Source organism: Zalophus californianus, chromosome 6, assembly GCF_009762305.2.
Source record: "Zalophus californianus isolate mZalCal1 chromosome 6, mZalCal1.pri.v2, whole genome shotgun sequence".
In the NCBI taxonomy this organism is placed as follows: Eukaryota; Metazoa; Chordata; class Mammalia; order Carnivora; family Otariidae; genus Zalophus; species Zalophus californianus.
The window spans coordinates 111,608,819-111,635,751 of record NC_045600.1 but is presented as its reverse complement, the minus strand read 5'-3'; the positions used below and the strand labels follow the sequence as shown (position 1 = coordinate 111,635,751).

Genomic DNA, 26,933 nt, shown 5'->3' with positions numbered 1-26,933 from the left:
AAGCCATAAACCTAAAAGTCAGCCAATATTTCCTTCTCTCCCTCAGTTCCCACATCCAATAAAACTTTAGTCCAGTTAATTCATCCTAAACATCTCTTGAATCTGCCCACTTCCTTCTGCCCTGGTCCAGGCCACCCTACCCCTTACCTGTATCATTGATCTTCCCACCTCTAATCTTTCCCTTTCCAACCTTTTTTTCTGCATAGTGACAGCTCATGGGATCTTTCCCCACTTAATATCCTTCCCTAGATCCCTATTGCCTTTGAAATACAACAAAGCCAAAATTTCTTGTGGTTTTCACAATCTGCCCCAATCTGGTCATTGGCTACCTTTTAGTTTTACACCCTTCCATTAAAAACAAACAAACAAACACAACACTGCAGGTTGGATCATGATTCCCTCTTTTACTAATGTGTATACTGAGGCTCAAAGACCTTAGAGAAGTTGCCAGTGATGGAGCCACAATTTAAATCCACATCTATATGACTCAGAAGCAATTTGCTCTACCCTGGCTACCTCCATGGCAGGTACTTACCAGAATCCTTGCTCCTTCAGACTTGCAGCTCCCTTTCCACCCCCCAGCCATCTGGAGTGCTCAGCCTCCAACTCTATCACTCCCATTACCTCCACATGGTCCAATGACCCCAGTCCCGCAAGGCCCAGGTCAAGTTTTGCCTCCTCTGTGAAGCTTTCCCTGTGTCAACCTCTCCAGCTGGAGTCAGCTTCTCCTACAGCACTCTACTTTGCACTCCTCCTAAGGCCCTGGTCACGCTATGCCTCATTACTTGTGTTCATGTCTTAAGAATGGAGTTGAGCAACACAATGCAAAAACATGGTCTTCAGCATCAGACAGACCTAGGGACAAATCCCAGCTCAACCTCTTAGATCCCGTGATCTCGGACAAGTGATTTAACCTCCCTCAGCCTCAGCTTTCCCATCTATACTACGGGGACAATGGTATTACCTTGCAGAGCAGTTGGAAGGAATTTAGAGACAATGTATGTATAATGTCCCAGAAAGGGCCTGGTGAATAATGGCTCTTAGGAAATGGTGGCATTATCTTCCCCTCTATAAGTCATTGAGGACGAGATCTCAAGGGTCATTGCTGGGGCTCTTCACAGAGTTCAGGAAATGCAGGCAGCATGTCCGAGTGGTGGAAAGCTTAGGTGCCCAGACTCTGAGGCTTGGACTCTGCCAGGTCTATGGAACATGTATAGACCACCTAATGCCCACTCTCCATTCAAGAGTGAGAGAGCAGGGGAGGGAGAAAGGGGCATCCCCCAGAGCACTGATGAGCTCCATCTCTCCAGAAACCCAGCCGGGGAGGCAGCTGCCATGGAAACCACTGCTGTCACATGTGCTTGTCACTCTAGGTTCCAGGGAGAAATTCTCAGGATCTATTTAAGAACTAATAAAATAATGATGGTCTTGCTCACCCTCACTGCGCCCCACCCCAGGCTTCTACCCCTCTCTCCTTCTCCCCTGCCATACTCCTCCCTGCCTTTCCTGTGTTCCCTTCCTGACTCCTTATCCCTTCGTTTCCTTCCCATATCCACCAGTATTTCTCTCTTTCCTTGCCCCTTTCTGGGTCTGTCTCTTTCTCTCATCATTTCTGTCTTCTTGTGTCTCTTCATCTCTTCTTGTTCCTCTGCTCTCCATGGCTCTGTCTCTTGGTCTCTCCTCCACAATCACAGGTGGCCATGCCCAGGGACGGTTCCCGTTCCTCCTGGTCCCTGGTCCCGGCCAATCCAGACCTGTCCAGCTCACCCTGATCTGCTTGGATTGATCTGTCATCCCCTCTAGACTGCAGCCTGAGTCCTGTCGGTGTCTCGGCCCCCACCCACAACCTGGTACACGGCAGGGGCGCCACCACCAGCGGGTGGGTGTGTCAGAGCGTATAAGATCCTGAGCCCTGGGTGGGAGGGGGATTGTGCTGGTTCAGGCTTGGCCTGTTTTCCTTTCCTTTCCTTTCCTTTCCTTTCCTTCTTTTCCTTTCCTTTCCTTTTTTTTTTAATAAGCCCTCCCCACTCCTCCACCCCCAAATTTGATCCAAAGGAAATTGCTCAACTGTGACTGCCAGGGCGTTGCCATGGTTACTGGGTAGCACTTGTGGCTATGGTAACAGGAAGCTGCCTGTTGTCTCGGCAACGAGCACATTGGTAGAGGATGGAGTGGCCCTGATTGGTGCAGAAACAGTGCATTTCCTGAAGGGAGGGGGTCAGATCATCACCTTCTCAGGCCAGATGGGCATCAGTACCCCTTCCTCCATGAACGGGAAGGCCGCTGTTCTTTCCTCCCGGCACTCAGCTGTCTGCCCCCAACAATAATTCCTCACATCCTACGCACCCAGCTCTTGGCAGTTTACAAAGATCTTTTGCGTCCCCAATATCTCATGTGATCCCCACAACACCCATGAGAGGAAGGTGAGATGGGGATTCAATCATGAATTCTCTCAGGGTGGTTGGGGGATGGGAATGTGTGGGGGTGTATGTCGAAATCACCTAGGAGCTTTTGCAAATGATACAATCCCCCAACTTGAGAGTCTGGTATGGTTCCCAGGTGATTCTTATCCACCCCTGATCAGGGAGCCCATGAATTAGAAGGTGAAATCGGTTGGTGGGGGAGGGGATAAAGGGAAGAGTCAAGCTGCTTTCCAGGTTTCTAGCTTGGATGATTGGAAGGATCAGGTCCGGGCAAAAAGATAAGCTCTGGTGCGGGTGCGTTGAGTGGAAGATGCCAGTGGGACGTTCTAGTCACGATGTCCAGCAAGTAGCTGGGTACATGGGTCTGAAGCTCAAGAGGGAGGTGTGGGCTGGGGATGCAGAGCTCTGAGTCAGCCCTGTGGGGATGGTAGCTGAGGCTGTGGGTGTGGGCGAGACTATCCAGGAAGAATGGGAACAGCGGGGTGAGCAGGGCCGAGGATAGTGCGCTGGAGATTGCCAGCGTCCTCAAGGGAAGGGGGCCCAGGGAGGGAACTGAGGGGGTGAGTGTAGAAACTGTGGTGACACAGAAGCTGGGGAAGGTTTTCCCCCACTGAACAAGCTGACTCTGAGAGAGGGTGGCTTACTTGAAGTCATACAACCATGAAAAGGCAGAGTTGGGGTAGACAGCACTAAGTCTGATTCCCAGATTGTTTAATCTAAATGACATATAGAATTATATTCTCAGTTTTAGAACAAAACACAGATCTTCAGTATCCATTCCACCCTCCCACCCAACTCCTCACCCAAAGCCTTTAAGGAGGTCCAGGAGCCAGAGGGACAGGCCTCACATAGTCCCAGCCCAGAGCCTAAAGCAGAATCTCTTTAGCCATCACAGTCCATCCTGGCTTGCCACCAAGCTTCCTATCACCCCACCCTTCAGGTTTCAGCACCTTCTGAATTCCCTAGTTTAAGGAAGAATCTTGGAGAAAATCTATAGTCCATCGTGAGAGTGGTGGAGTACAGAGTTCGCAGGGGCCAGGGTTTAGATCCTGAGGCATCCAGGGGAGGAGAAGCAGGGTGCCAGGACCAGGCAGTCATGCTGACTGGGTGTGTTGGTCCAATGTCTTTCAGATGAATCGTCCGATCCAAGTGAAGCCGGCTGCCAGTGAGGGCCGAGGAGGTAACTTCCCTATGTGACAAACCTCAGGGTATCACCCATGTCGGGGGTGGTGGGCCTACTCCTTGAGTCAGTCCTACCCATGGTTTATTAGTAGAGCTTCCTTGGGTTGGGAGAAAGTGGGTCCCAGAGTTGCTCAGCTCCGGAAACAGCTCAGTCTTCCCAGCTCAGACTGAGGAGGGATGGGGTCCCAAGGTCCCTAGACTCAAAAGAAGCAGGAAGAGCCTAAGAAGACGCTGGAGATAAAGAAGGGGGCTCTTGTCACCTTGCCCTGGAGAGAGTTCATTCCTGTTTTTTCAGGTGGGACTTCCAGATTTGTTTGGAAAACCAGGATGGAATTATTCTCTTTTTTCATATTCTTCTGATCAGAGAGGACCCAGTCTACTCTGCACTGGGGCCACTCATTTCTTCACTGCAATTGCCAATTACTTGTGGTAAAAGATGAGTCTGGTAAGACAGAATTTGCAGGCCATGTGAAGGAATTTGACTCTATACTGAGGACCATGGCAAGTCTTTGAAGGTTTTTTTTTTTTAGCAGCACTCTTTCCTGGTGCAGAAAGACCAATGCTTCTTAATAACAGGAGGGGTAGAAAGCCTGTGCTTTTTGACAACCAGCTATATTCCAGCAAGCTTCCATACTGGAAAAGTGATGCTAGCTTCTGGTATCAGTTCTTTGGTGTCTTTCTCACCCTTGGGTCTTATATCATTCCAGGATATCTGCCTATAGCCCTGATGTCTGCTGACTCTCTCCCTTGGATAAGACTGTCTCCCTGCCTTACCCAAGATCAGTCATGGTGTTGTTAGGTGGAAGAAGCTGCCCACGATCAGGGAGAGAACGGAACCCTGTTAACAGGACTCTATTAACTCCTACTAATTCTGCACATCCTCTCCGACTTCATGCTCCCTGTCTGCACTTACGAGGGGCTCTGGTAGCTTCATGGGTCCATTGTGGAGTTCTTTCCTCCATGAAATCCTTCCTTTATCCTTTTAGATTATCTGACCTCTGGTCTCTGATTCTCAATTTGAGGTCAAGATGTTATCACTTCTACTTTGCCTTGAAGAGATATTTCCAAGTTTCCTCCTCCCCTTCACACATGTATCCTCCTTTCCCACTTCATTCTTTCCAGACAGGTTTTTTTTTTTTTTTTTAAGATTTTATTTATTTATTTGACAGAGAGAGAGAGAGAGACAGCGAGAGAGGGAACACAAACAAGGGGAGTGGGAGAGGGAGAAGCAGGCTTCCCCCTGAGCAGGGAGCCCGATGCGGGGCTCGATCCCATGACCTGAGCCAAAGGCAGATGCTTTATGACTGAGCCACCCAGGCACCCCTCCAGACAGGTTTTTGAGAAGTTCCAGCCTCCATGCGGAACCTCTGGTTCATTTGTTCCAAGAATTTCTGCCTTTTGGGAAGCTCTGTTAGGCATCAAGGCCATTGTTGGCCATTGTTGGTCATCTTCTAAGCCTTGTCCACAAACATTAACTACTCCCACAGCTCAGAGGCCAGTTTAGAGTATGTGAGTGAGCCAAGAAGCAGACAGGTTGAGCTGTAGTTTATTCAACCATCCAACCAGCATCTTCTGAGTAAATTACTCCACATTAGGAATAGAGATGTGAGCAAGGCAGACCAGGCACCTGGCCTCATTGAGCTCTGGAGCTATGAGGGGATAGTAAACAAGAGGTTACTATTCAGTGTGATCAGTGCTTTTCAAGTCCTGGAGGGATTGTGGGCACAATAACAAGGGGGCATCTATCTTAGTTGGGGAGGTCAAGGTGGATTTCCAGAGGTAGTAATATTCAAGCTGAGATCTCAAGGATGAACAAGAAGTAGTCAATTAGAGAAAGGAGGGGAGAGGGAGCAAGTTCTTAGTCACAGGGAATAGCATGCACAGAGTTCAGAACATGATGCAACTCGGATCTGGTTCAGAAACTAAGTCCACAGTGCTGGAGGCACTCTTACTGTTTGGAGTCCAATACATCTTGTCGGGGTGAGGGCAGCTCTCCAAAGGATGCTTCTGATGATGCTTCTGTTTGGCCTGGTCCATATGTCCTCATCATTTGGGCCCCACGCAGTGGCATCAGCCTGAGTTTTATCATTTTCCTCCCCTTTTTGCAGGGTTTTCAGTTGTCATGTCATTGACAAATTCTGTACCTGTGGCAGCCCACCTATACACACCTGTTCAGATTCAGAGCAGCTCAAGAGAGCAGGAAAAGCAAATCTAGTTGAAAAGAGGTCTGCCTGGCAGTACGATTCATAATTCTAGTAGTTATGTGTTGCACAGGTATTTCTTGACAAGTGATGGCTCTTAATGAGTATATACTCCAAAGGCATCCATAAATAATCCTTCTTGCCGATTTAGATGACCAGATCTCTCAATTCTTCCCTGCTCCCACTCAGAGTCACCAAATGTTCCCTGCTACATTTTCAGGAAAGAGGAGGCATACGTAATAAATCTTGCAAAAACAGTTGGGCCTTTACAATTTATAAGTATTTAACTACCAACTGATCCGTGTTAGATAATCTCGTTACTAATCAAAATGCGTTCCTTTTCTTCAATGTTTCTTCTAAAGTGAGTTCAGCTTTCTGCTGAATTTTAACACAAACTAACGCTTTAGAAACTCAGCTTTTAAAATGGTGTTGAATTTTGCTTTTGAAATGTAACATTTGACACCAGTGTAGGACAGCTTGCCCTATTCAAGTCTTACCTCTGTGATCCCAAACATTCAATAAACCTTCAGAGTTAATGGTCATACCTGTCCTTATATATTTAAGCCTATATACTTGCATATATTTTTATTATTCCTGAAATTAAATCCCTTAGTTTACAGTTGATTAATAATGATTTCTATATCTTTTAAGAATACTGGTATCAATACAGACATAATCCAAACAGTGTCAAGACAAACAGTATAATCTTCCAAGATTCCACCATTTTCTTCTGGAAGGGATTATTAGACTCCCCCCCGCCCCATAAAACAGGGATCTCCAACTCAAATGCTACAGGAGCCAGGTAGGTAAATTTAAACGGATGAGACTGTCATGATTTAATTACAATTTACATTTTAATTATATTAAATGTTGGCAACTGATTCCACTTTTAAAAGTTTACCAGCACCGGGAGAACATAACCTAACTTACCAGTTTTGCTTCTTTGGCCCAAAGATTTCTATTTCTTCCCATCTGCATGTAGGAAGAATCTGTTGTGCACACATGAGCTTTTTAACGAAAATAGTTACTTTACATTCTCTCCCTTGAATTTTGATGCCAATGCAACAGAGTAGTATTTCTCTTACTTTTAATCAATAGACATGAGGTTTATGGTTGAAATAGCCTATGTTTTAAACACACTGTATGTTGTATTACTTTTAAAGATTATTGGTAACGCTTGTACATTCAATGCTTATAATGTAATCATAGTACCAACACAACAGGATCTGCCTGATAGCAGGTTCTGGGGTCCTCTTCTTCCATGACCATCCTCCGTACCCTTGATGATACTCAGAGTGTTAGCTGTGCGTCCAGGTCTTCATGGACTATGTTCTAGCAGCCTTTTCATGATCTCAGCCTGTTCCCATAAATTGTCCATGCTGTTCCTGTACTTTGTACTCTGTGCCTGTATTTTACATCCTGTGGCATTGAGCAGTATTCTTAAAGGAAAATGCGCCCTAATTTTCCAAAACAAAATGATATCCTAACTATAGTAAAGGCACATAGTGCCAGAAACTTTTCTCCTCAGCATTTGGATTTATTTGAATGTAAACATTAAAATGTTTGCCTTGGATAAAAATTCAAGGGTCGTGTATTTCAAAATGTTAACATCAAATTGTATGAGGTCAGAGCTAGGGATCCCTAAATCCTTCAGACAGTGGTCACTAAATAAGTCTCTTTTACTTGCTGTTCAACATGGAGGCTGTGGTTGATTTTTCCTAACTTACATGATCTCTACTATGGAAGCACAAAAAATAAGTTTATTTGTAGGTACCAATCTTATAGGAAAAATATTTTTTAGTCCTAAGGCAAAATCTTCAAAATCATTGAAACTCTTGTATATTTTTTCCTCTCTTTCAAATTTCATAACATAAAACCAATAAACTCATAAATCACAATAGTGATTGTTCCGCTTGTTCTATTCTCCAACTTTGGCAGTATTTTTTTACCGAGCACATATTTATGTTTCCAGGATGCCTGAGGTACAAATATAGGTTAAGATCAACCTGTGCACTCTTTCCACATTAGTTTTTTTAAACTTTAAAAATAATCTCTGAAGTGAGGCATCTCTTTTTTAATCTTAAACTTTGGCTTAACCGAAGAGACCAATTATCTATTATCACATCAACCCTCCTATCACCGTCCTTTAATTAATTGTTTAGGTAATTTCTAACTGAATTTACATGGTTTTGTTTAAATATCAGCTTGGATTTTGAATAATAATAAATATATATAATTAGCAAACTAGGTGAGCCATGGTTTCCATATTTTTTTTTTAAGATTTTGTTTATTTATTTGACAGAGAGAGACACAGTGAGAGAGGGAACACAAGCAGGGGGAGTGGGAGAGGGAGAAGCAGGCTCCCCGCCGAGCAGGGAGCCCGATGCGGGGCTCGATCCCAGGACCCTGGGATCATGACCTGAGCCGAAGGCAGACGCTTAACGACTGAGCCACCCAGGTGGCCTGGTTTCCAAATTTTATCCAGGATTCTACTTCATTCAGTGTTTAACAACTAAACTTTGAGTTAAAGTTAAATTTTGAGCTAGAATTTTCAGCATTTCATAACCTGGGGCATATTCTCTGACCTAAATTGATATGGATCTTAGCTGCAACTGTTCTGCTGGTCTGTCAACACTCATATCTGTCTTTGATCCTTATACTTACTTAATTCTAAAAAGTATTCTTCCAGTGAAGACCTGACTGGATAAGTTTCACAGTACTGCTTAAGACTACTCAAGTTAAGGTTTCACTTCCTGAAATTAATTCTACCTCTGAAGGTAAAGGGAGGTACTTTCCTTCAGCTTGACTCAGAGCAGATCACCCAAAGCTGACTGTTGACACTTTTAGGTGATGGCATTGGCTAATCCTCTGACAAGCCCTTCAGGTACAGGTATACAGCCTGCAAAAGGAACATGAAATCTGGAGGCTGAGATTCTTTTCCCTCGGGGGGCGGGGGGGAACCTGGAATCTCAGGAGCGGTCTACCATTCCCTTACTTCCTGGTTCTCCTGGATCAGGATGAAGGGAAAATAGAGTCTCTGTTCTTCCTTGGTCTATGTACCTATTTTTCAGCCCTCCTTAAAGTCATTCTTCATTTTTAAAAATTATGTAAGATAGGAATAACATAAATTTTATCACCTTTACCATTTTTAAGTATACAGTTCAGTAGCGTTAAGTATATTTACATTGTTGTGCAACCTATCTCCAGATTTCTTCCTTTTACAAAGCTCAAAATCTGTACCCATTAAATAATTCCCTCCCCCCCAGCCCCTGGTAACCATCATTCTGCTCTGTTTTTATGAATTTGACTTCTCTAAATACCTCATATAAGTGAAATCATATAGTATTTGTCTTTTTGTCACTGGCTGATTTCACTTCGCATGATATCCTCAAGGTTCACCCATGTTGTAGCTTGTGTCAGATTTTCCTGCCTTTTAGAGGCTGAATAACATCCCATTGTATGTATGTACCACATTTAGTTTATCCATTCACTGGTTGAAAGACATTTGGGTTGCATCCACCTTTTAACTGTTGTGGATAATGCTACTGTGAACATGAGTGTACAAATACCTCTTTGAGACTCTGCTTTCAATTCTTTGGGCTATAATACCCAGAACTGGTATTGCTGGATCATATGATAATCCTATTTTTAATTTTGGAGGGAATTGCCATACTGTTTTCCATAGTGGCTATACATTCCCACCAGCAGTGCACAAAGGTTGCAATTTCTCCATATTCTTTCCAACTCTTTCTTTTCCTTCTCCTCCTTCAACTTCTCCTCCTCCTTCTACTTTTTCTTCTCCTTCTTCTTTCTTCTCCTTCTTCTTCTTCCCCTCCTCCTCCATCTCCTTTTCTCCATTTTCTCCTCCTCTTCCTCCTTTTCCTTCCTCTCCTCTTCTTTTTCTCCTTCTTCAACAGTCATCCTAATAGGTGTAAGGTGGTATTACATTGTGGTTTTAATTTGTACTTCCTTAATGATTAGTAATGTTAAGCATCCTTGCATATGCTTACTGGCCATTTGTATATCTTCTTTGGATAAATGCTTATTTAAGCCCTTTGCTCACTTATTTTTTGGGGGATTTATTTATTTATTTATTTGAGAGAGCGAGAATGAGAGAGAGAGAGAGAGAGCACATGAGAGGGGGGAGGGTCGGAGGGAGAAGCAGACTCCCTGCTGAGCAGGGAGCCCGATGCGGGACTCGATCCCGGGACTCCAGGATCATGACCTGAGCCGAAGGCAGTCGCTTAACTGACTGAGCCACCCAGGCGCCCCCTTTGCTCACTTTTTAATAGGATTATTTGTGGGGGTTTGTTTGTTTGTTTGAGTCATAGGAGCTCTTTATTCTGGATATTACCCCCTTATCAGATATATGATTTGCAAATATTTTCTCCCATTCTGTAGGTTGTCTTTTCACTCTGAGTGTGTCCTTTGATGCACGGAAGTTTTAAATTTTTATGTAGTTCAGTTTATCTATTTTTACACAACCGATTTTGTTTGTTGACTTTGTATTCTGCAACTTTGCTGGATTTGTTTATTAGTTCTCACAAGGTTGTTTTTGTTTGTTTAGTTGGTTGGTTGGGTTTTTTTTGGAATTTAAGCTCTTCTTGATGCTTATCAGATCAGGCCAGAAGACTCTGTTTACCCTCACTGAATTTCCCAGGCTTTCTTGGTTCCTTATGCTGGAGTCATTACTAAGAATATCAGGGGAAAGATTATTTGCTCCATATGCTGCCACCAGCAGGATCCCCTGGGTTGGTATTTGGACTGAAAGGTAGATGAGTATTTTTAGGATGTATTTGGTGGTAGGTACCCCAATGCTGAAACCTTGTTCCTATACAGTCCCTACAATAATGACATCCCACCAACAGGAAGGTGAATGAGTATGAGAGGCCTAGAAGCTAGAAACTTGGGGCCCTTAGGAATTCCTCTGAGCCAACTTGAGGCAGAACCTCCTTTCTTGAACAGCATCTTGGTGCCTTTCCTGAGGAAGAGGGAATGGACTAACTCTGACTTTGGGCTCTCAATCCCATCATTTGCTGCATTAGAATCCCTGACCTATATGACCAGCTGCACAAGGCAGCTTTATGGAGCTGGGCCTCTGGGGCTCAAACAACTTGGTTTGGGTTCAGAAAAGCATTTGGTAGAAGAGCAAGGAGTACACATTAGTTGATAACAGGAGAATGCAGTTTTATCATTCGACTGTGTTTCTATCCAACTATGTCTCAACTCCATACTAATACTATCTTCCAATTCCTTCCACTCCAGGAAGACTGAGCCTCCTTATTTGATATTCCCATCTTTCTGGGGACCCACCCACCACCCAGGGGATGATTTTATTCAGACATTTCTGACCCACCTCTTACAGAATCCTCTCTTTACCAAACTGGTAGAGTTTGAACTAGAGGAAATTGAATTACCTGGGCTAAATCCCATCATCATCTCTCTCTGGGGGCACTGATCAGCCCTCAGAACCTTCAGGGCTGTATATTTGGGAGCTACTTTTAGGAGGTCTAGTCTGTACTTCTCTTAGACATGTCTCCTGAGAAACTTATCCCACCATTTCGGGATCATCTGAAACTCATGGTCATTGTGACCTTGATCATCTTGTTGTCAAACATAATCAAGCTCCCTTTAAAGTGGCAAAGAAAATACCAGCATTCAAGGTGATACCTGTGAAACAGGCAGTATAGAGCCCAGCCTCTAACCTAGCCTCATTTCAATTTCAAATTCTGTATAGCCCAGTAGTCCAGGACCACAGGGTCAGTGACTTCTCATGGAGATTAAAATTCTTGACTTGGCACTGGAAAAGAAGGATCAGAGAATTTCATGGTCTGTGGCACAAGGTTGAACTAACCACCATCAACAGGAAAGAGCAACAAGAGGAAGGGCAGATAAAGGATCAGACCACTGTCCACACAATCCTATTTCCTGTCTTGGGGTCTCCATCTCAGTCTTGATATTTCTCTTCCTACCTAGGGCTACCCGGATGCTGGTCCCTGTGGCATGGATATCTTACCTAGGTGCCATCACCATCTTGCAGACCCTATCCAATGCCACAGCTGCACTATAAATTAGCATATTATGAAGCCCTCTTTAAGCCTTGGGACTCTGGAGGCCACAGGATCTTCTCTAGCCCCTCCTGGGCCTCTGACAGACACATGGACATGCTTTAGTGTCATAGCTCAGAACAATGACACAGTCTTCTGATGTTTGATTCCTTGACCAAACGGGGCCTGTCTTCCAATGTCAAGGCAAAGCCACTAGCAGACTGATCAAGCAATTTTTTCTTTATCTTCTTGGTTTCCTGAAGAGGGTGATCTAAGATCCCTCTTCCTATACCATGTGGAACTCTATTCACTATCTTTTAGGTCAGTTTTTAGGGGACTTTTTTTAGATTTTTTTAAAGGACTTTCCTTCTAACCCCCTTTAGGGGGTACTAGGAGAAGATTAAGCAAAAGGAACTTCAGCCCCATCCCCAGTCCCCACCTTTCTGGTTTCAGTCAGAGCAGTTCTACTCGTCTCTCATTTTTGAGCTTCATCCTAATATTTTTGTTAGAACAGCAGATTCCACAGCTTTTTAAAACAGTTGGGAAACCAGTGATCTGTTCCAAAAGCACTCTTCTGTGGCTAACGCTCCCAGAAGTGAAGCACACTCACCGATTATACTCTCACCACATCAGGTTGGCACTTCCTCTAGGATTCCAGCCACGAGTACGTTACACATCCCTCCCCCTTCGGGATCACTGGGCAGTAATCCTCTGGAGAGGAGGCAGGATTCTGCTGAAACATATTCTGCCTGTCCCATTTAATCACAGCCCCCACACGCCACACAGACACAGCACTGACAGACACTTTAGGGTCCCTGAGCAGCCTAAGCTGAACCCCACACCATCCAGGTAAAATATGGACATACATATAACCCTACTGGAAAGTCCCTCGACTGCTAACTCCAGGCAGTCTATTCTTTCTTCTCTTTAACACACAGGCTTCAGTTTATGACCCTCACCAGACTTGTCTCCCTTGCACTCAGGATCCAAGGATCCCCACTGGCCTAGCCAAACTTGTCAAGGAGTAAAGGAGTTTGGGATGGGTTTTCTTGGGCTCCAGGATCTGAAGGTGAAACCCGAAGCCAGATTTTCACCTGCTCCTTATCTCCCCACTTAATGTTCCCTGCATGAAGCCACATCCTATTTCAGAGATTTATGTTGGTGCAGAAAGGAACAGGGCTTTGACAGCAGGCCCTGTGACCTGGGCCCCTCTACCCTGGGTTCCTGGATGGTGCTCCTGAGGCCTAACTTGCTAGATGTGCAGCTAAGCGCTGGTTTACAGCCCCAGCTCTCTAGCTTTCTCCAAGGAAAACATTCCCAGAGGAAGAGAGAACATAGGGAGGGATCAGACTTGTTCTCAGGTGGCCATCCAAGTCTACAGGCAGAACTTGTCCTTCTGTAGTGTGAACACCTGGGGAAGGATCAGGGCAAGAGCACAAGGGAAGCCAGAAAGGAGGCAGTAGGCCTGTGAGGGCCCAGGAAGCTCAGTGAGGGAATGAGGTGGTGGAGGTGGGAGTTAAGGAAAGGGGTTAAGGGCTTAGCAAGTGTAGAGAGGAAAATGCTAATGTTGGAGGCTCAGGAACCCAAGCTTCCTACCCTCTTTAGGCCTTTGGGAGGGGCACCCAAGTTGAGTTTGGTGCTAGGCTTAGAGAGTCATCATTCCAGTGCTCAACATCTGGGAATGAGGCAGTATGATGAGACAAGTTTTCTGTGCTGTTTTTTGGCCCAGAGCCCTTCTTGATTTGAGCAGGAAGGGGCATGATGTCACTGCCATTAACCTGACTAGCAAGGGAGTACTTCTTTTCTCCTAATCCAATCTGAATACAAAGGTCTTCTCTGAGGACCCCCTCCCTGAATAGGGCTAAAATGGTCCACAATTGCCTTTCCCAAACTTTCAGAACAGAAAGCTCAAACATATAAAAGATGCATATAGGGCCGTACCCAACTAAAGGTATCACCTGAATCACTTTCCACAAGAGCAGCAATCAGTCTTTCTTGTTTTTTCCCAGGACCCAGGTTTTCATGGTGTATCTGGGTTGAGTTCTTTTCCTCCAGATCTGTCTGTAGATCATCCTGCTCCTCAAAGAAACCCAACCTTGTAGCCCCAGGGCCTTCTCACTCCCTATACCTCTTCCCAGAGCTGGACTGTGGTGAGCTACCTTCTTAAGCTCCTCTGGCTACTCTGAGGAGTCCAAGAGGACTTAGGGTCTCCAGATCACTCCTGGATTTGTCCCCAGAGGACCGAAAGCTGTTTGTGGGGATGCTGGGGAAGCAGCAGGGTGAGGAGGACGTCAGGCGCCTGTTCCAGCCCTTTGGCCATATCGAGGAGTGCACCGTCTTGCGGAGCCCTGATGGCACCAGTAAAGGTGACTTGAGCTGACTGACCCTGGGATTTCCTGCCTCATTCTGGGCCTCATGACCCTTTGGCCCCTGTAGCCTGAGCCACCCAATCCTTCTATTCTGCCCCAGGCTGTGCCTTTGTGAAGTTCGGGAGTCAGGGGGAAGCTCAGGCAGCAATCCAGAGTCTGCATGGCAGCCGGACCATGGCGGTGAGGGCGGGTACCCCGGGTCCAGGGTGAGGCCAGTGGGGTGGGGACGGGCTTCTCCTCCCCATGTGCGATCGGTGCCCAGCAAAGGGCCTGATGGGTAAAGCGCTTGGCCTAGGGCCAGGGCTGGGGTCTGGACTGGTCACGGCGGACTCCCCTGCCCTACCCAGGGCGCCTCGTCCAGCCTCGTGGTCAAGCTGGCGGACACGGACCGGGAGCGCGCGCTGCGGCGGATGCAGCAGATGGCCGGCCAGCTGGGCGCCTTCCACCCGGCACCGCTGCCGCTGGGGGCGTGCGGAGCCTACACCACCGCGGTAGGTGCCCGGCCCCAGGGGACAGGGACGCGCGGACCCGAGGTCGGGAGCCGGGACAGCTGCCCGCCTCTGGGTCCTACACACCTGCCCTTCTTCCCTCCCAAAGATCCTGCAGCACCAGGCGGCCCTGCTGGCCGCGGCACAGGGCCCAGGCCTAGGCCCGGTGGCCGCAGTGGCGGCCCAGATGCAGCACGTGGCGGCCTTCAGCCTTGTAGCCGCGCCGCTGTTGCCCGCCGCAGGTACTGCGCTCGGGGGCGGGGCGGCGGCTGGGACCCCGCGGGGCAGGGCTGCGGCCTGACTCTCCCACCTCCTCCGCCTCCAGCAGCCAGCTCCCCGCCGGGCGGCGGCCCCGGCTCGCTTCCGGGTCTGCCAGCGCCCATCGGGGTCAATGGATTCGGCCCCCTGACGCCCCAGACCAACGGGCAGCCGGGCTCTGACACTCTCTACAATAACGGGCTCTCCCCTTACCCAGGTGGGCCCTCCGCTCCGCCCAAATCTCCCCGAAATGGAGTGGGGAGCGGGGGGGGGGGGGGGGGAGGCGGCCACGGCCTTGGGAAGGGACTCCTCTTTCCCGGCTGCCTCTCACAACATCGCTCCACCTCCCTGCCCGCCCGCCTTCACCGTGGGCCTCGCGCCCCTCTCTCCCCAGCCCAGAGCCCTGGCGTGGCTGACCCCCTGCAGCAGGCCTACGCTGGGATGCACCACTACGCAGGTTTCACTTGGCGCTACGCGGCCTGGGGGGTTTGAAGGGCCCCAGAAAGGAATAGGGAGATTTGAGGGGGGCGGTTAGGCTCTCTTCTGAGGAGTCGACCCTCCCATCCCCCCACCTCTGGGCCCAGAACGACCTCTCTAAGGGGTGAGGGTTAATTGGACTGGGCCGAATTGGTCAAAGGTGGCCAGGCAGATGGGGCCATGCTTGGGGGATGGCTTCTGGGGGTCACTGCCCACTCCTACCTCTGTCTCCAGCAGCCTACCCGTCGGCCTATGCCCCAGTGAGCACAGCTTTTCCCCAGCAGTCTTCAGCCCTGCCCCAGCAGCAAAGAGAAGGTGAGGGACAGGGGGCTGGAGATCAGGGCCTGGTGGGGCTGGACTCAGGGTCCCTCCCCTGAGCCAGCCTGCTGCTGTTCCTGCAGGCCCCGAAGGCTGTAACCTCTTCATCTATCACCTGCCTCAGGAGTTTGGTGATGCAGAACTCATACAGACATTCCTGCCCTTTGGAGCTGTTGTCTCTGCCAAAGTCTTTGTGGACCGAGCCACCAACCAGAGCAAATGTTTCGGTAAGCTGAGCCCCATCCATGGACCCCTCCCACTCCTAACTTTGAGATTCACTACAGACCCTAAGCTTGTCTGTCCCTAAGTCAATGGCTCCCAGAAACTGAGTGTATGGTACAAAGCAAGCTCACAGACCAGTGACTTGGCTAAGCCCAGCCCAGGAACAAGTCTATTTCAGGTTCACCTGGGAAAGTCAGGTGTCTGGAAGATGCTCAGCCAGGTCAGGCTTAAGAGTCTAGAAGGACAGGAAGATGGACCAGAGGCCAGAGATCCCCTCCAACCCCCAGCTGCAGTTTAGAGGACCAGAATGGGAGCTCTAGAGGGAGAGAATCAACCCCTGCCAGGGAAAGACAGGCAAAACCCCCAAGCAGCACACTCCCCACCCCCAACACACACTTTCAGAATTGCCTCCTGTCCTTCCAAGAAACTTAGGCCGTCTGCCTATGTAAGTATGAGTGTGTGTTTGCGTGTGCGTGTGCACACGCAAACAATGGCGGTTGGAGGGGCATATGTTTGGAACTGGCCCGAGGGGAGAGGGACAGAGCGGCTGGTCAGAGAGAATGGAGGCCCTGCCAGGCAGAGTTCCCAGCTGATCTCTCTGTCCACACCCCCTAGGGTTTGTTAGCTTTGACAATCCAACCAGTGCCCAGACAGCTATTCAGGCCATGAATGGCTTTCAAATTGGCATGAAGAGGCTCAAGGTTCAGCTAAAGAGGCCCAAGGATGCCAATCGGCCTTACTGATCTTCTCTCACTGACCAGCCACAGAAAGGTAAGTCCGTGGTGGATCCCAGGCTGATGGGGCCTGAGTGACGGAGGCCCTGTCAGCTTTGATGTCCCTTTTGAGATGTTAGGAGCACCCACCTCTGAAAAAGTCTGGGAGAGAAGAGTTAAGGAGGAATCCCCAGTTGGAGACTTTGTGTTTCTCCTTCGGTCCTAGGATGGGGATAAATTTGACAACGTCCTGCCCCCACAGTCTGGGAGAGACAGTTATGGCAAGATCTAACCAGTTAGTTCTCCTTCAGAGATGGCCACAGGGGGCTGTGGGGGTAGAGAACCCGCGTGTGGGGAAGGACAGGGGGTTGGAGAATGAGGCTAGAAAACTTGGGAAGGCTCTTGAGTTTGGACTTTATCCTGAGGATGGTAGGGAACCACTGGGGAGTTTAGGCAAAGGGGAGAAGACACAGAGGCTGGGCCGATGGCAGAGAACCTGGAGATGAGGAGACAAGCAAATAAGCTAAAGAAGCAGGATCTGCAGGTTCCTGGTGAGTGATGGGGAGAGAGATGACAAGCTCCCTTAGGTTTCCAGCAGGGCCAGCTACCTGCACCTTCTAGAGATTTGCTGTCTCCGGAGGTCCACGTGGCCCGGCCTCACTGGTGCTACCCCAGGGAGTCCTTTGGGGAGGGTGTGGGGTCGGGGTCATCTTCCCAGGAGGCCCCAAGGTCACTTCAGTGGACCAGGCTGCTGCCTTGCCCCTGCTCCTCAGGAAGAGGTCAAGCCACTCACCTGCTCTGTCACTGCTGGGGCAGGCCGCTCTTCTTGTCTTGCCCTCCAGGGTGAGTTTTGCCTTTTTTAATTTTCTCTTTCCTCTCTCCTTATCAACAAATACCCAACAACAGAAACTGAAGAGTGAGAAGAAAGGAAAGGAAAAGCACAGAAATGCTTGAGCAGCCCTTCCTGGACGAGCAGCCACAGAGGGAGGTGGATCGGACCCAAGGCCGTGCCACATTAGGGATTGTTTCCATCAAGTGTGTTGTCCTGTGCCTGTGGCTTAGATCACAGGCCGGCAGGGCAGCTGGGGCTGGCTGAGGACCGACTGTCTAGGGGAACCAGCAGAGGGCCTTGGGGGTGCCAAGGGCTTCTCCACAAGGGAAGCCCAGATTTACTTCTTTCAAAATCATATCATTCCTTAGAGTTTAGGGACCAAAGGACTATTGCTTTTTTAAGAATATAAATATATCTATATAAATTAAAAGAAAGAAACAGAAAAACAAAAGAAAAAAAACCACAAGAGAAACAAAAAGACAGTCTAGAGTCTCATACAAGCTGCCTTTAAATATCCCTAGGAGACAGGGTGAAGGAGACCCGTAAAAGCCCCAGCCTAGGCAGAGGGAGGCTGTGGAAAGAGTGTTCTGTGTCTCATTCCCTCTTAAATTGCCCCCCCCACCTTTTTAAAATAATTAAGGACTCAAGGTCTAGATTCCCATGCAGGCAGCAAAGAGAGTTATGGAAGCAGGGAACCCACAATCCCCAAACTCAGAGAAGATCCCTGAAGCCAGGAAGAGCTCTGGCCTGCCCTGGCCTTTGCTGTCCTGAAGGGCTCACTAGCCAGCGGGAGTGTCCTTGACAGTCTTTCCCGTGGAACCACTGCTTCCCCAGACAGGAAGAAAGAGGGAGTTTTAACCACCCCACCCTTTCCCTTCCCAACCCGGATAGACAGGCCCTGCCTTTGGCTGAGCTGAGACACTTCCTGTTTCCCCTCACCTTGAGCCGGCCCCAGTGTCCCCTTGCTCCAGGCCACCTTCTGTCTCCAAGTCTGTGTTTGCCCACCTGTAAAGTAGATTCAGGATATACGTAGAGGGCTGTGACAACAGACTTGGAAGGTTTGCTATTGTATATACTGCCATTGAGAAGGGGATCATTTTCAATATGTAGAAGCTTCAGAATTTAGAGGTCCCTCTTTACCCAAGACCTGGGAGGGAAGTAGATGTTTTGCCAAAATACTTCATTCCTTTAAAAAGTACATCTTTCCTATGCAAGAGTGTCTCACATGTGCTTATCCAAGGTGCTTCTAGATGGTGAGCAGTGTTCCGCTTAGAAGTGGTGTGTGCTCTGTCTGTCTTTGTCTATCTGTTGTATTCAGTGGGTGCCATATAAAGCTGATCAATGGTGGTGCTTCCTGCCTGCTTCTGTGAGATGGGCAAAAGATTCAGCTTAGAACACCATGACTCACCTTGCCTTGGTCAGCCTGTCCTGGGCCTGCAGGGCCTTGCACATATTTTTCCCAGGAGGTGAATTTCCCCTCCACCTCACAGACCTGGATCAAAGAAGTATGGGGCCCCAGCTGTGTGGTGGGCACTCTGATCCCCAGATGTCGCTGAGGCTGGAGGCCTCTGATCTGCGATCATATCAGACAGTAAAGGAAAGGATGTGGGGGAGAGGGGTTGGAGGGTTCCTCCTTCATAACAGTTTCTAAGAAAACTTGTTCCCACCTGTTCCTCTGTCTTTGACTCATTTTTGGGGGAAATGGGATGAAAAGTAGATACGGTAATGACATTACCAGGTAAGGTGTAATGCAATATCAACAAATTACTTCCAACTGAGAGAGGAACAGTGTTGAGGGCATCATTACAGTGGCACAACGTGGACACATAGACTCATCACCCTGGACACAGGTGGACGTGTGGAGCACCTGTGCCTTCAAACAGATATTGCCATGGTGGCAGAGAGGTCCTTCACTGCTAGGTGCTGAGCACTGAGCTAGAAGCTAGGGCTCCGGCACGTTATACGTGCTCAGAGTTAGTGGGAAGGACAGACCAATTTGGGAGTTACGATGGAACGCCACACAGGGTCTACGATCACAAGCAGAAGAGTATCTAATTCAGACTCGATTGGGAACAGAGGTCAGAGAAAGATTTCGTAAAGGAGTTGAAGGAGAGAAGGGTCTTCAAGGATGCACTGGGACTTTGAACAAAGCCGTTTGGACAGCTGCACCATTTTGATAAGTTATCTTTATTACCAAGAAATAATAATGATTACCATGTATTCAGTGCTGATTATGTGGGAGACAGTGGGCACGAAGACATCTCTACCCTGAACCTTAACTCATTACCAAGTCATATCAAGACACTTGAACCAAAATGGCACTTAAAGTATTTTGCTTCATGGTAGGGACTGACAGACTGTGTGTCAATGCTGCAGAGGGTGGCAGGGTCTAGATCAGGGGTTGGCAAACTGTGCTCTGTGGGCAAATCTGGCCTGCAACCTGTTTTTGTATGGCCTACAAACTAAGAATGGTTTTATATTTTTTAAAGGGTTGTGAAAATAAAACAAAGAAACAATGAGTATGAGATAGAGACCATATGTGCCCCCACAAAACTAAAATATTTATCTGGTCCTTTAGACAAAAATTTGCTGACCCCAGTAAGATCATGCAAGACTTGTACAATATCCAATGAGTTTGAACAACATTGTGTTTGTGTCTCTGTTGTGTGTGCATGTATCAGTCTGGACTCTTTCAGTTGCACGTATCAAAACCCCAACTCAAACATGTTTAATCCAGTAGGAAATTAACTGGCTTACACAATTGATAAACCAAAGGATGGATCAAAAAGCAAAACGAAACAACAAAAAAACCAAAGGATGGGTCTGCCCTCATGCATGGCTGGATCTAGGGGCTCAGTTGATGATGTCTCCCATCTCTTGGCTCTGCATCCTTCCATATGTCGGCCTCACTAGTTCTAGCTCTAAAGTCCTAGAGAGGACTTTGGCCACAATGGACATGTGCCTATGTCTAGGGTGCAAGAGTAGGCCACCATAATTGACAACTTCACCAGGATTGTGTAGAGGGGAGAAATGGGTCCCCAAAGGAAGGGATGGTGGGTAAATAAGCAATATGCATCCACTGTATTCCACCCCTTTATTGCCCAGCAGCTACCTATATTTTTCTTGACAAACATACAATTTCAAAAATGTACCTGCCCAACAGTGAAATGATCCTAGGCCCCCCAAAAAATGGGAGACAAAACGGAATCCTGTCCAATTGCTTTACTGAACTCTCAGTCCAGGGTCCTTTTGTGATGTGCATTTCTTCATCAGGTCTGGATGTAACTTATGATTCTACAATCTATGGCTAAAAGATTGATTTAGCTACCCCTGCATAATCAATATGAAATGGGAGGGGGAAATAGGGTAAGTATTTTTTTAAAAGAAAGAAACCTTCCATTTGGATTAGGGAAGAAGAAAAAACAACGGTCACTAACCTATAGCATATAGTACATCTTTCTGGGTTGTGGAACAAGTTTCTTGGTTAAAACTGATTGCTCTTAGTCCTTTTCATTGGGAAGCATCTCTTATTATCCACTGTTCTTTATGGAAATCCCTCAGAGGATGCTCCTTCTGGAACTGAAGCATTCCTCTTCCCTTTGGACATGGTTTCAGACCGTACCTTAAAGACTGCCTTAGAGATTATGCGTTCCCAGAGCCCTGTATAGCAGGGGTGAGGATTCTCTGGTGATACAATTCCTTTCAAACCAATTGATTTTATTCCTGGGCCCTCTGTGAGCTAGGAACCATCATCAAGAATCTTGCTGAGTCTTTGTCCTTGAACCTGGGTCAGGCCCTTGTGGTTTCTGTTTCTTAGCAATAGGTCACACTTTGCCCGTTCTCCTTCCCCTCAGTTTCATGGCTTCCACAATGGTCTGTCTATGCTGTCGATCTTAATCTGCTCAGTGCCCCCCCCACCAAAAAAAATCCATTATCTATTCAACACCTGGCAGGCTCATGCTCCAGTAGCCCTGACCAGATGATAGTCAGAATCCCTGGGTGGTACTGGCTCCTACATCTCAGCCCCAAGGAGATGCTTAGGATAGGAGTGAGACAGCCACACAAGCACTCCTTTTGGCCAACCTGCAGCTTGCTCTGTTCCCCGCCCCCTGGCCATGGTCCATTATTACACTGAGGCCACATCACCAAAGCAGTCCTAAGAGGAGTCTGTCCATGGACATCGAATTTGCGGGCCCTCTGAGAACTGGTATCACTTGGGGACTGTGAGCAAGCTCTTCATCCTTTGGCAGGGACTCTGGAATTTCTTTCTCCCTGGATGCAGCCTGGGTGTCTTAGATGTAGGAAGAAAAGACCTCTAGTCTGAGATAGGATGGATGACCTCTGACACTGGAAGCAGCTCTGGATCTGGTGTGTATTCTGACCACATCTGCAGTCTCGCCTCTGCCTCAGTGGAGCATAACATGCACAGAATACCCTCCCAAAGGAGGTGCTAAGGACATGGAGATCACTGAATCTCCCTTGATAATTTCCAGCTTCAGCTGTGATCTTTGGACATCCACTGTTCTGACTGCACCTGCCTGCCTCGCGACATGGCCAAATCCAGCCGGGACTCAGAGGCTGTTTTTGGTCTCCGGGCTCCCATTCATGGCCCGTACGTGTATACAATGATGTCACACAACCTTATGTTTTTGGGAGAACGAGTGAAGGAAGAAATCTCATAGACTTAGGGAGTTCAGAGTTCAGAGCCAATGCAGTCTAAGTGGCTGCCCTTCCAGGCTGAGCCATGTGGGGTCCACAAAGAGGTGACCAAATCTGTGCCAAGTGCAAACTTGGAAAGGGCAGAGAGCCACCCTTTCTCTCCCTAGTCCTGGTTTTACACTGCTATCCGTGTTCTCCACCCTCCACCAGCCTGGGTCGATCAGAGCCTTTGACTGCCCGGCCATCTGTAGAGGAGACTTTGAACTTCCACGCTCTGGCCTCCTGCTTTCGCGATGCCTAAGAGCAGAGACCCAGAAGTCAGACGCAGGCTGCAAGCCTGGGTCTGACTTTTCCCAAGGGAAGTATTAGGTGCCCAGGAAAAAATGCAGGGAAGCATGAAGACAGCCTGTGAAATGAGCCTCAGCTTCCCCTATGGAGTAAGCTAGATATGGCCCGATCTCTGCCCCCCAACCCCCCCAACCCCCAACCTTGGCCCTGGGCTCCTGATAGGAAGCCAGCAGTCTGGGCTAGATTCCCTGCATTTGGGCAGGAAATCTGCTCTGTCCACAGCAGTCCACAGTTGGGACTTAATGTTGGGACGGGGGCTTTGATTGTGGCTCTGTGTCTTAACCAAAGTACTCTAGAAACAGACTCTGAGACAAGGGTTACGGTGCTCACACTATTTGGGGAGATGGAAGGATGATGAGAGGGGAGGAGAGACATGAGTCAGGAAAGATGTGAAGCAATGCAAGACAAGGTATTACTGTGTTGGCGATGTCCTCACATGAGCCATGAGGAGAGGACAGGTCACATGACAGTGTTGTTTGCTAAGGACATGGTGCTTGCAAGGAGAAACCACCTTGGAACAGTTCACCAAGAGGAGAATTGGGAGGGAATTTATCTATCTGTTCCTCCCCTCATTTCCTGTTTCCCACTGACCAAGGTGCATACCTCCACCTTACTTCTGAGTTGCATCATTTGCCCCCAGGTGGCTGCTTGGGAAGTCAGATCCCACAGCCTGCCATGTGGCATTTCTACCACAGATGTGGAAGTGCAGGGGCTATTTGGCATAGGTGGGGATTTAAGTTTAAGAAGGCACATGAGGTTTGTGACCAATATATCCTACATTTTCCCACAGGATTCAAAGCCAATATCCCCACGCACACAGAATCCCCAGCACTGTCTGAATTCTAAGTGAAATAAATGTATAGTTCTTGCGGGGAGAAAAAAGATGCATTCAGGTGTGGCGTGGAGGATCAGACTTTTTCTTTGGAATTTCTCAGGCCGTAAGCTCCGGTATCTCCTGTTGGATGTCCCCATGTCTCTGCTTTTGTTTTCACTCACTTAAACTTGAGGAAGAGGATCTCCATCTAGAATGGATCCATGACCCAAATCTCAAGATAAGATAGGGGATCATTTAACCAGCTAATTTGATATCACATAACAGGGATTTCCAACTTCCCAGCCAAGGACTGTCAGATTCCCACTGCCCCCATTTCACTTCGGTTCCACCATTCTAGAGTCTGCACACCCCATTCCATTTTTGTATTAGAACTGGTTGGGGGACAGGTGATAGAACCCAACACAAACCAGCTTAAGCAAGAAGGAACTGAGAGGTGTAGTGGTATTACTGATTTAGGCGGGGCTGAATTCAAGGGCTCAATTAAATGTCATCAGCTAACCCTCACTCCATCTCTCAGGGCTCTGCTTCTCTTTGTGCCTTGGTCCCATTCTCTTTCCTGCCACAGACACACTTTCTCCGTGGGACAGAGAGAGCTGGATGCCAGCAGCTTCAATCTCATATGCTCCTAGCACCATGGCCTTAAAAGCAAGAGAACTTTGAAGAGAAAACTGATTGGCTCTACTAAGGTCACAAACTCATGCCTAAACTAATCACTTTGGGCAGGGTGATGGGTCTTGTATCCATCTCTGTGGGGTGAAAGGGGGAGGGGGCAGAGGTGGCATTGTGACTCTCAGCCTATTGAGGACTTATGGAGTGTAAAGACATGTCCTGCAGGGTCTGTAAGAATGTGTGATTTGACCTGGCTGGAGTTTAGGATGCAGATGAAGGAGCAGTGAGAGTCAGGCGGGAGCCAAGTCCATAGAAAGGGTATCAGATTTATCACGGGGACAGGAAGGAGCCATTGAAGGGCTTTAAAAGAGGAGTGACATGATCAGATTTGTGTCTTAAAAAGATTCCACTGGACAGCTAAGTGGAGAATAGACCAGAGGAGTAGATACTGGGATTGAGGGTCTAGTTAGGAGGATAGTGCAATGGTTCTGGTGAGGAAGAGTAGGAATATAAAGGAGAGATTGATTTAAGATGTATTCAGAGGTAAAATGTAAGATGTTTACAAGACAAAATTGGTTTTTGTTTAAATGAGGGTGGGAGAACTCTAAGATGCTTCTCTCTCAGGGTTCAGGCTGAACAAGTCAGAGATGCTATTTACGAATCTAGGAACATGGAAGAGATGTAGACTGACAAGAAGATGTGTTTGCCTATGAGACGTACAAATGGAGTTGTCTAAAAGGCAACTTATCCAAAAGGCAACTTGAAGTTCAAGAAGGAAAGGAGGGAGATAGACATTTGGGAGTCCTAGTCACCTGCAGTCAGGGTGCCACCCAGGGTGATTTAAACAGAAAAACCATTTGTTGAAAGGGCACTGGGTGGGTCATAGTACTGCCAAGCAGGGCATGCAAGCTTGGGAAATGAGTGGGAACAACGGGAGGCCAGTCTGCCAGAGCAAAAGCCAAAGTCATATGTTATAACCAGACAGTGAGAATACTGTGGATTTCATCATCAGTGGGTGCTTGACGTCACCACCACCAGTACCCATACCACTATAGCCCCCATGCATGGGAGAGAGCTGACTTTGCTGTGTCCACTGCCAGGATGAATTCCCCACGGTTCTATTTCTCCGAATCATTTACCCCAGAATCTACGCTTCTGGGGGCTACTTGGCTAGGCCTAGGTCACATGCCTCTGCCTTAGCTGCCAACCTTTTCAATGTCTATCATGGAATGTCGGCTCTGCTTATCTCCAAGACTTGTAAGAAGAAGGGGAATCAGATTCTGAGAACCCCCAAATTACCAAGGTCCGCTTCGGGTCGGTGCTGTGGAGGTCACTAGGAAGAATGAGGAGATGCGAAATTGGTCTGGACTAAACTGTTTTCTCATTTTTGGGGAAGATTTTTATTTTTAAGTAATCTCTACACCCAATGTGGGGCTTGAACTCACAACCCGAAGATCAAGAGTCGCATGCTCTGCCTGAGCCAGCCAGGGGCCCTGTTTTCTTATTTAAATAGTGAACGACACGAAAGGAGTCCATGAAGGATGCTGAGGAGTGTAGTGAGTGTAGGAAAAACTGCAATTGTGTAACGGAGAAAAGGGGTACAGGGTCAGGGTGATCAACAAAGCTAAATGACATCAAGTGGTCAAATAAGTTAAGCCTGAACATTTCCAGTGGATTTTTCAGTTCAGAAGTCATTTGCAACTTCAGTGAAAGTATTTTCAATAGAGATTTTGGGAAGAGGTCACTAGATTTAAGCACTAAAGAGTGCATGGGAGGTGAGGAAGTGGAGATGGAGAGTCACACTACTCCTTAGAAGCTTGTCGAAGGCAAGAAAATATGCAACAGTCAGTAGCGTGTGGGATTAAAGGTGGATTTTTTTTTGTTTTTTGTTTTTTTAGGTTGGGCCATTTGATCAAGTTTATGTGCTGAGATCAAAAAGTAGGGGGCAGTGAAAAGTTGAATATCCATGAAAGAGAGGCATAAGCGAAGGAGCAAAGTTCCTGAAGAGACAAGAGATAATGAAATACACATCACAGTGAGAGGATTAACCTTGGATTTGAAGGGAGACCTCTCTTCTCTGAGAAAGAAAGGGTGGGAGAGATTCAGATGCTTGGAGGGGACTAGAAACTAAGACAGTTTCTTCCCACTTGCCTTCATTTTCTCTGTGAAGCAGAATGGGGGATGGTGGCAGAAGCTGCCATGTATAAGGATTGCTGAGTACACTATGGGCCCAACTGAAGAGACTGAATTTGCAGTAGCTCTGCACTGGGTACAAGTTAAGTTAGCTTAAAAGATTTATTCTAGATAAATGTGACTCAGAGACCCCAAGGTCAGAGGGCCTCACAAAGGGCCTGGGAAGCTTTTATTTTATTATTTTTTTAATTAAATATTGTATTTATTTATTAGAGAGAGAGAAAGCCTGACTGAGCCACCCAAGCGCCCCTCTGGGTATCTTTTAGGAACCAGAGACCAATCCCGCCATTTCTGGTCTCTGCCTCTAGATGGTTCATTCTCTCCTTGCAAGTAGTCTTTCTCCATCTCTCATTCCTCATAGTAGCTGGAGGTAGATGCACCATAGCTCCTGGATTTTTATCTCTTCTGTTCAGGAGACCAGTTCAGTCAGAATCATATTCTCTCATCCCTAATCCAAAATTCCCAGGAGAGTACATTTACTTAGCACAGCTTGGATTAGGAATCCACTCACAGTTCAAAAAACTGCAGCCACAGCGCCAGGGGTCACACAAAACAAACATGGCCCTGGGGCCCACAGATCTGGAGGGCGAGTATAGAAAATATAATTTCCAAAGAATAGGGTTTATGGGCTGGACTAACTCAAACAGTGTCCACTCACAAGCGCAGTTCTGCAGGATTGGGTGATTTCCCTTATCTTGGTTTAGGATGGGAGAGGAAAGGAGGTAAATGGCTGGAATGACCCAAGATTGCGATTTTAAG

General features: G+C 47.5%; 1 protein-coding gene across 6 annotated transcripts in view; it reads left to right on the top strand.

Moving 5' to 3' along the window:
* Window positions 1-20,145, top strand: part of CELF6 (CUGBP Elav-like family member 6) — a 29,428-nt gene extending 9,283 nt beyond the window's left edge. Inside the window, exons 3-13 of one of the 6 annotated variants that reach the window (XM_027571873.1) lie at window positions 3,555-3,603; window positions 14,091-14,219; window positions 14,323-14,402; window positions 14,570-14,713; window positions 14,820-14,952; window positions 15,036-15,185; window positions 15,363-15,425; window positions 15,683-15,760; window positions 15,847-15,990; window positions 16,601-16,756; window positions 17,605-20,145. In XM_027571873.1, coding sequence (XP_027427674.1) covers window positions 3,555-3,603; window positions 14,091-14,219; window positions 14,323-14,402; window positions 14,570-14,713; window positions 14,820-14,952; window positions 15,036-15,185; window positions 15,363-15,425; window positions 15,683-15,760; window positions 15,847-15,990; window positions 16,601-16,728 — 1,098 coding nt within the window. In that variant the 3' untranslated portion in view covers window positions 16,729-16,756; window positions 17,605-20,145. Of the gene's footprint in view, window positions 1-3,554; window positions 3,604-14,090; window positions 14,220-14,322; window positions 14,403-14,569; window positions 14,714-14,819; window positions 14,953-15,035; window positions 15,186-15,362; window positions 15,426-15,679; window positions 15,761-15,846; window positions 15,991-16,600; window positions 16,757-17,604 lie in introns of those variants that run through there. The other 5 variants (XM_027571872.1, XM_027571876.1, XM_027571874.1 and 2 more) reach the window with 5 other exon arrangements.
* Window positions 20,146-26,933: the final 6,788 nt, after the last annotated feature.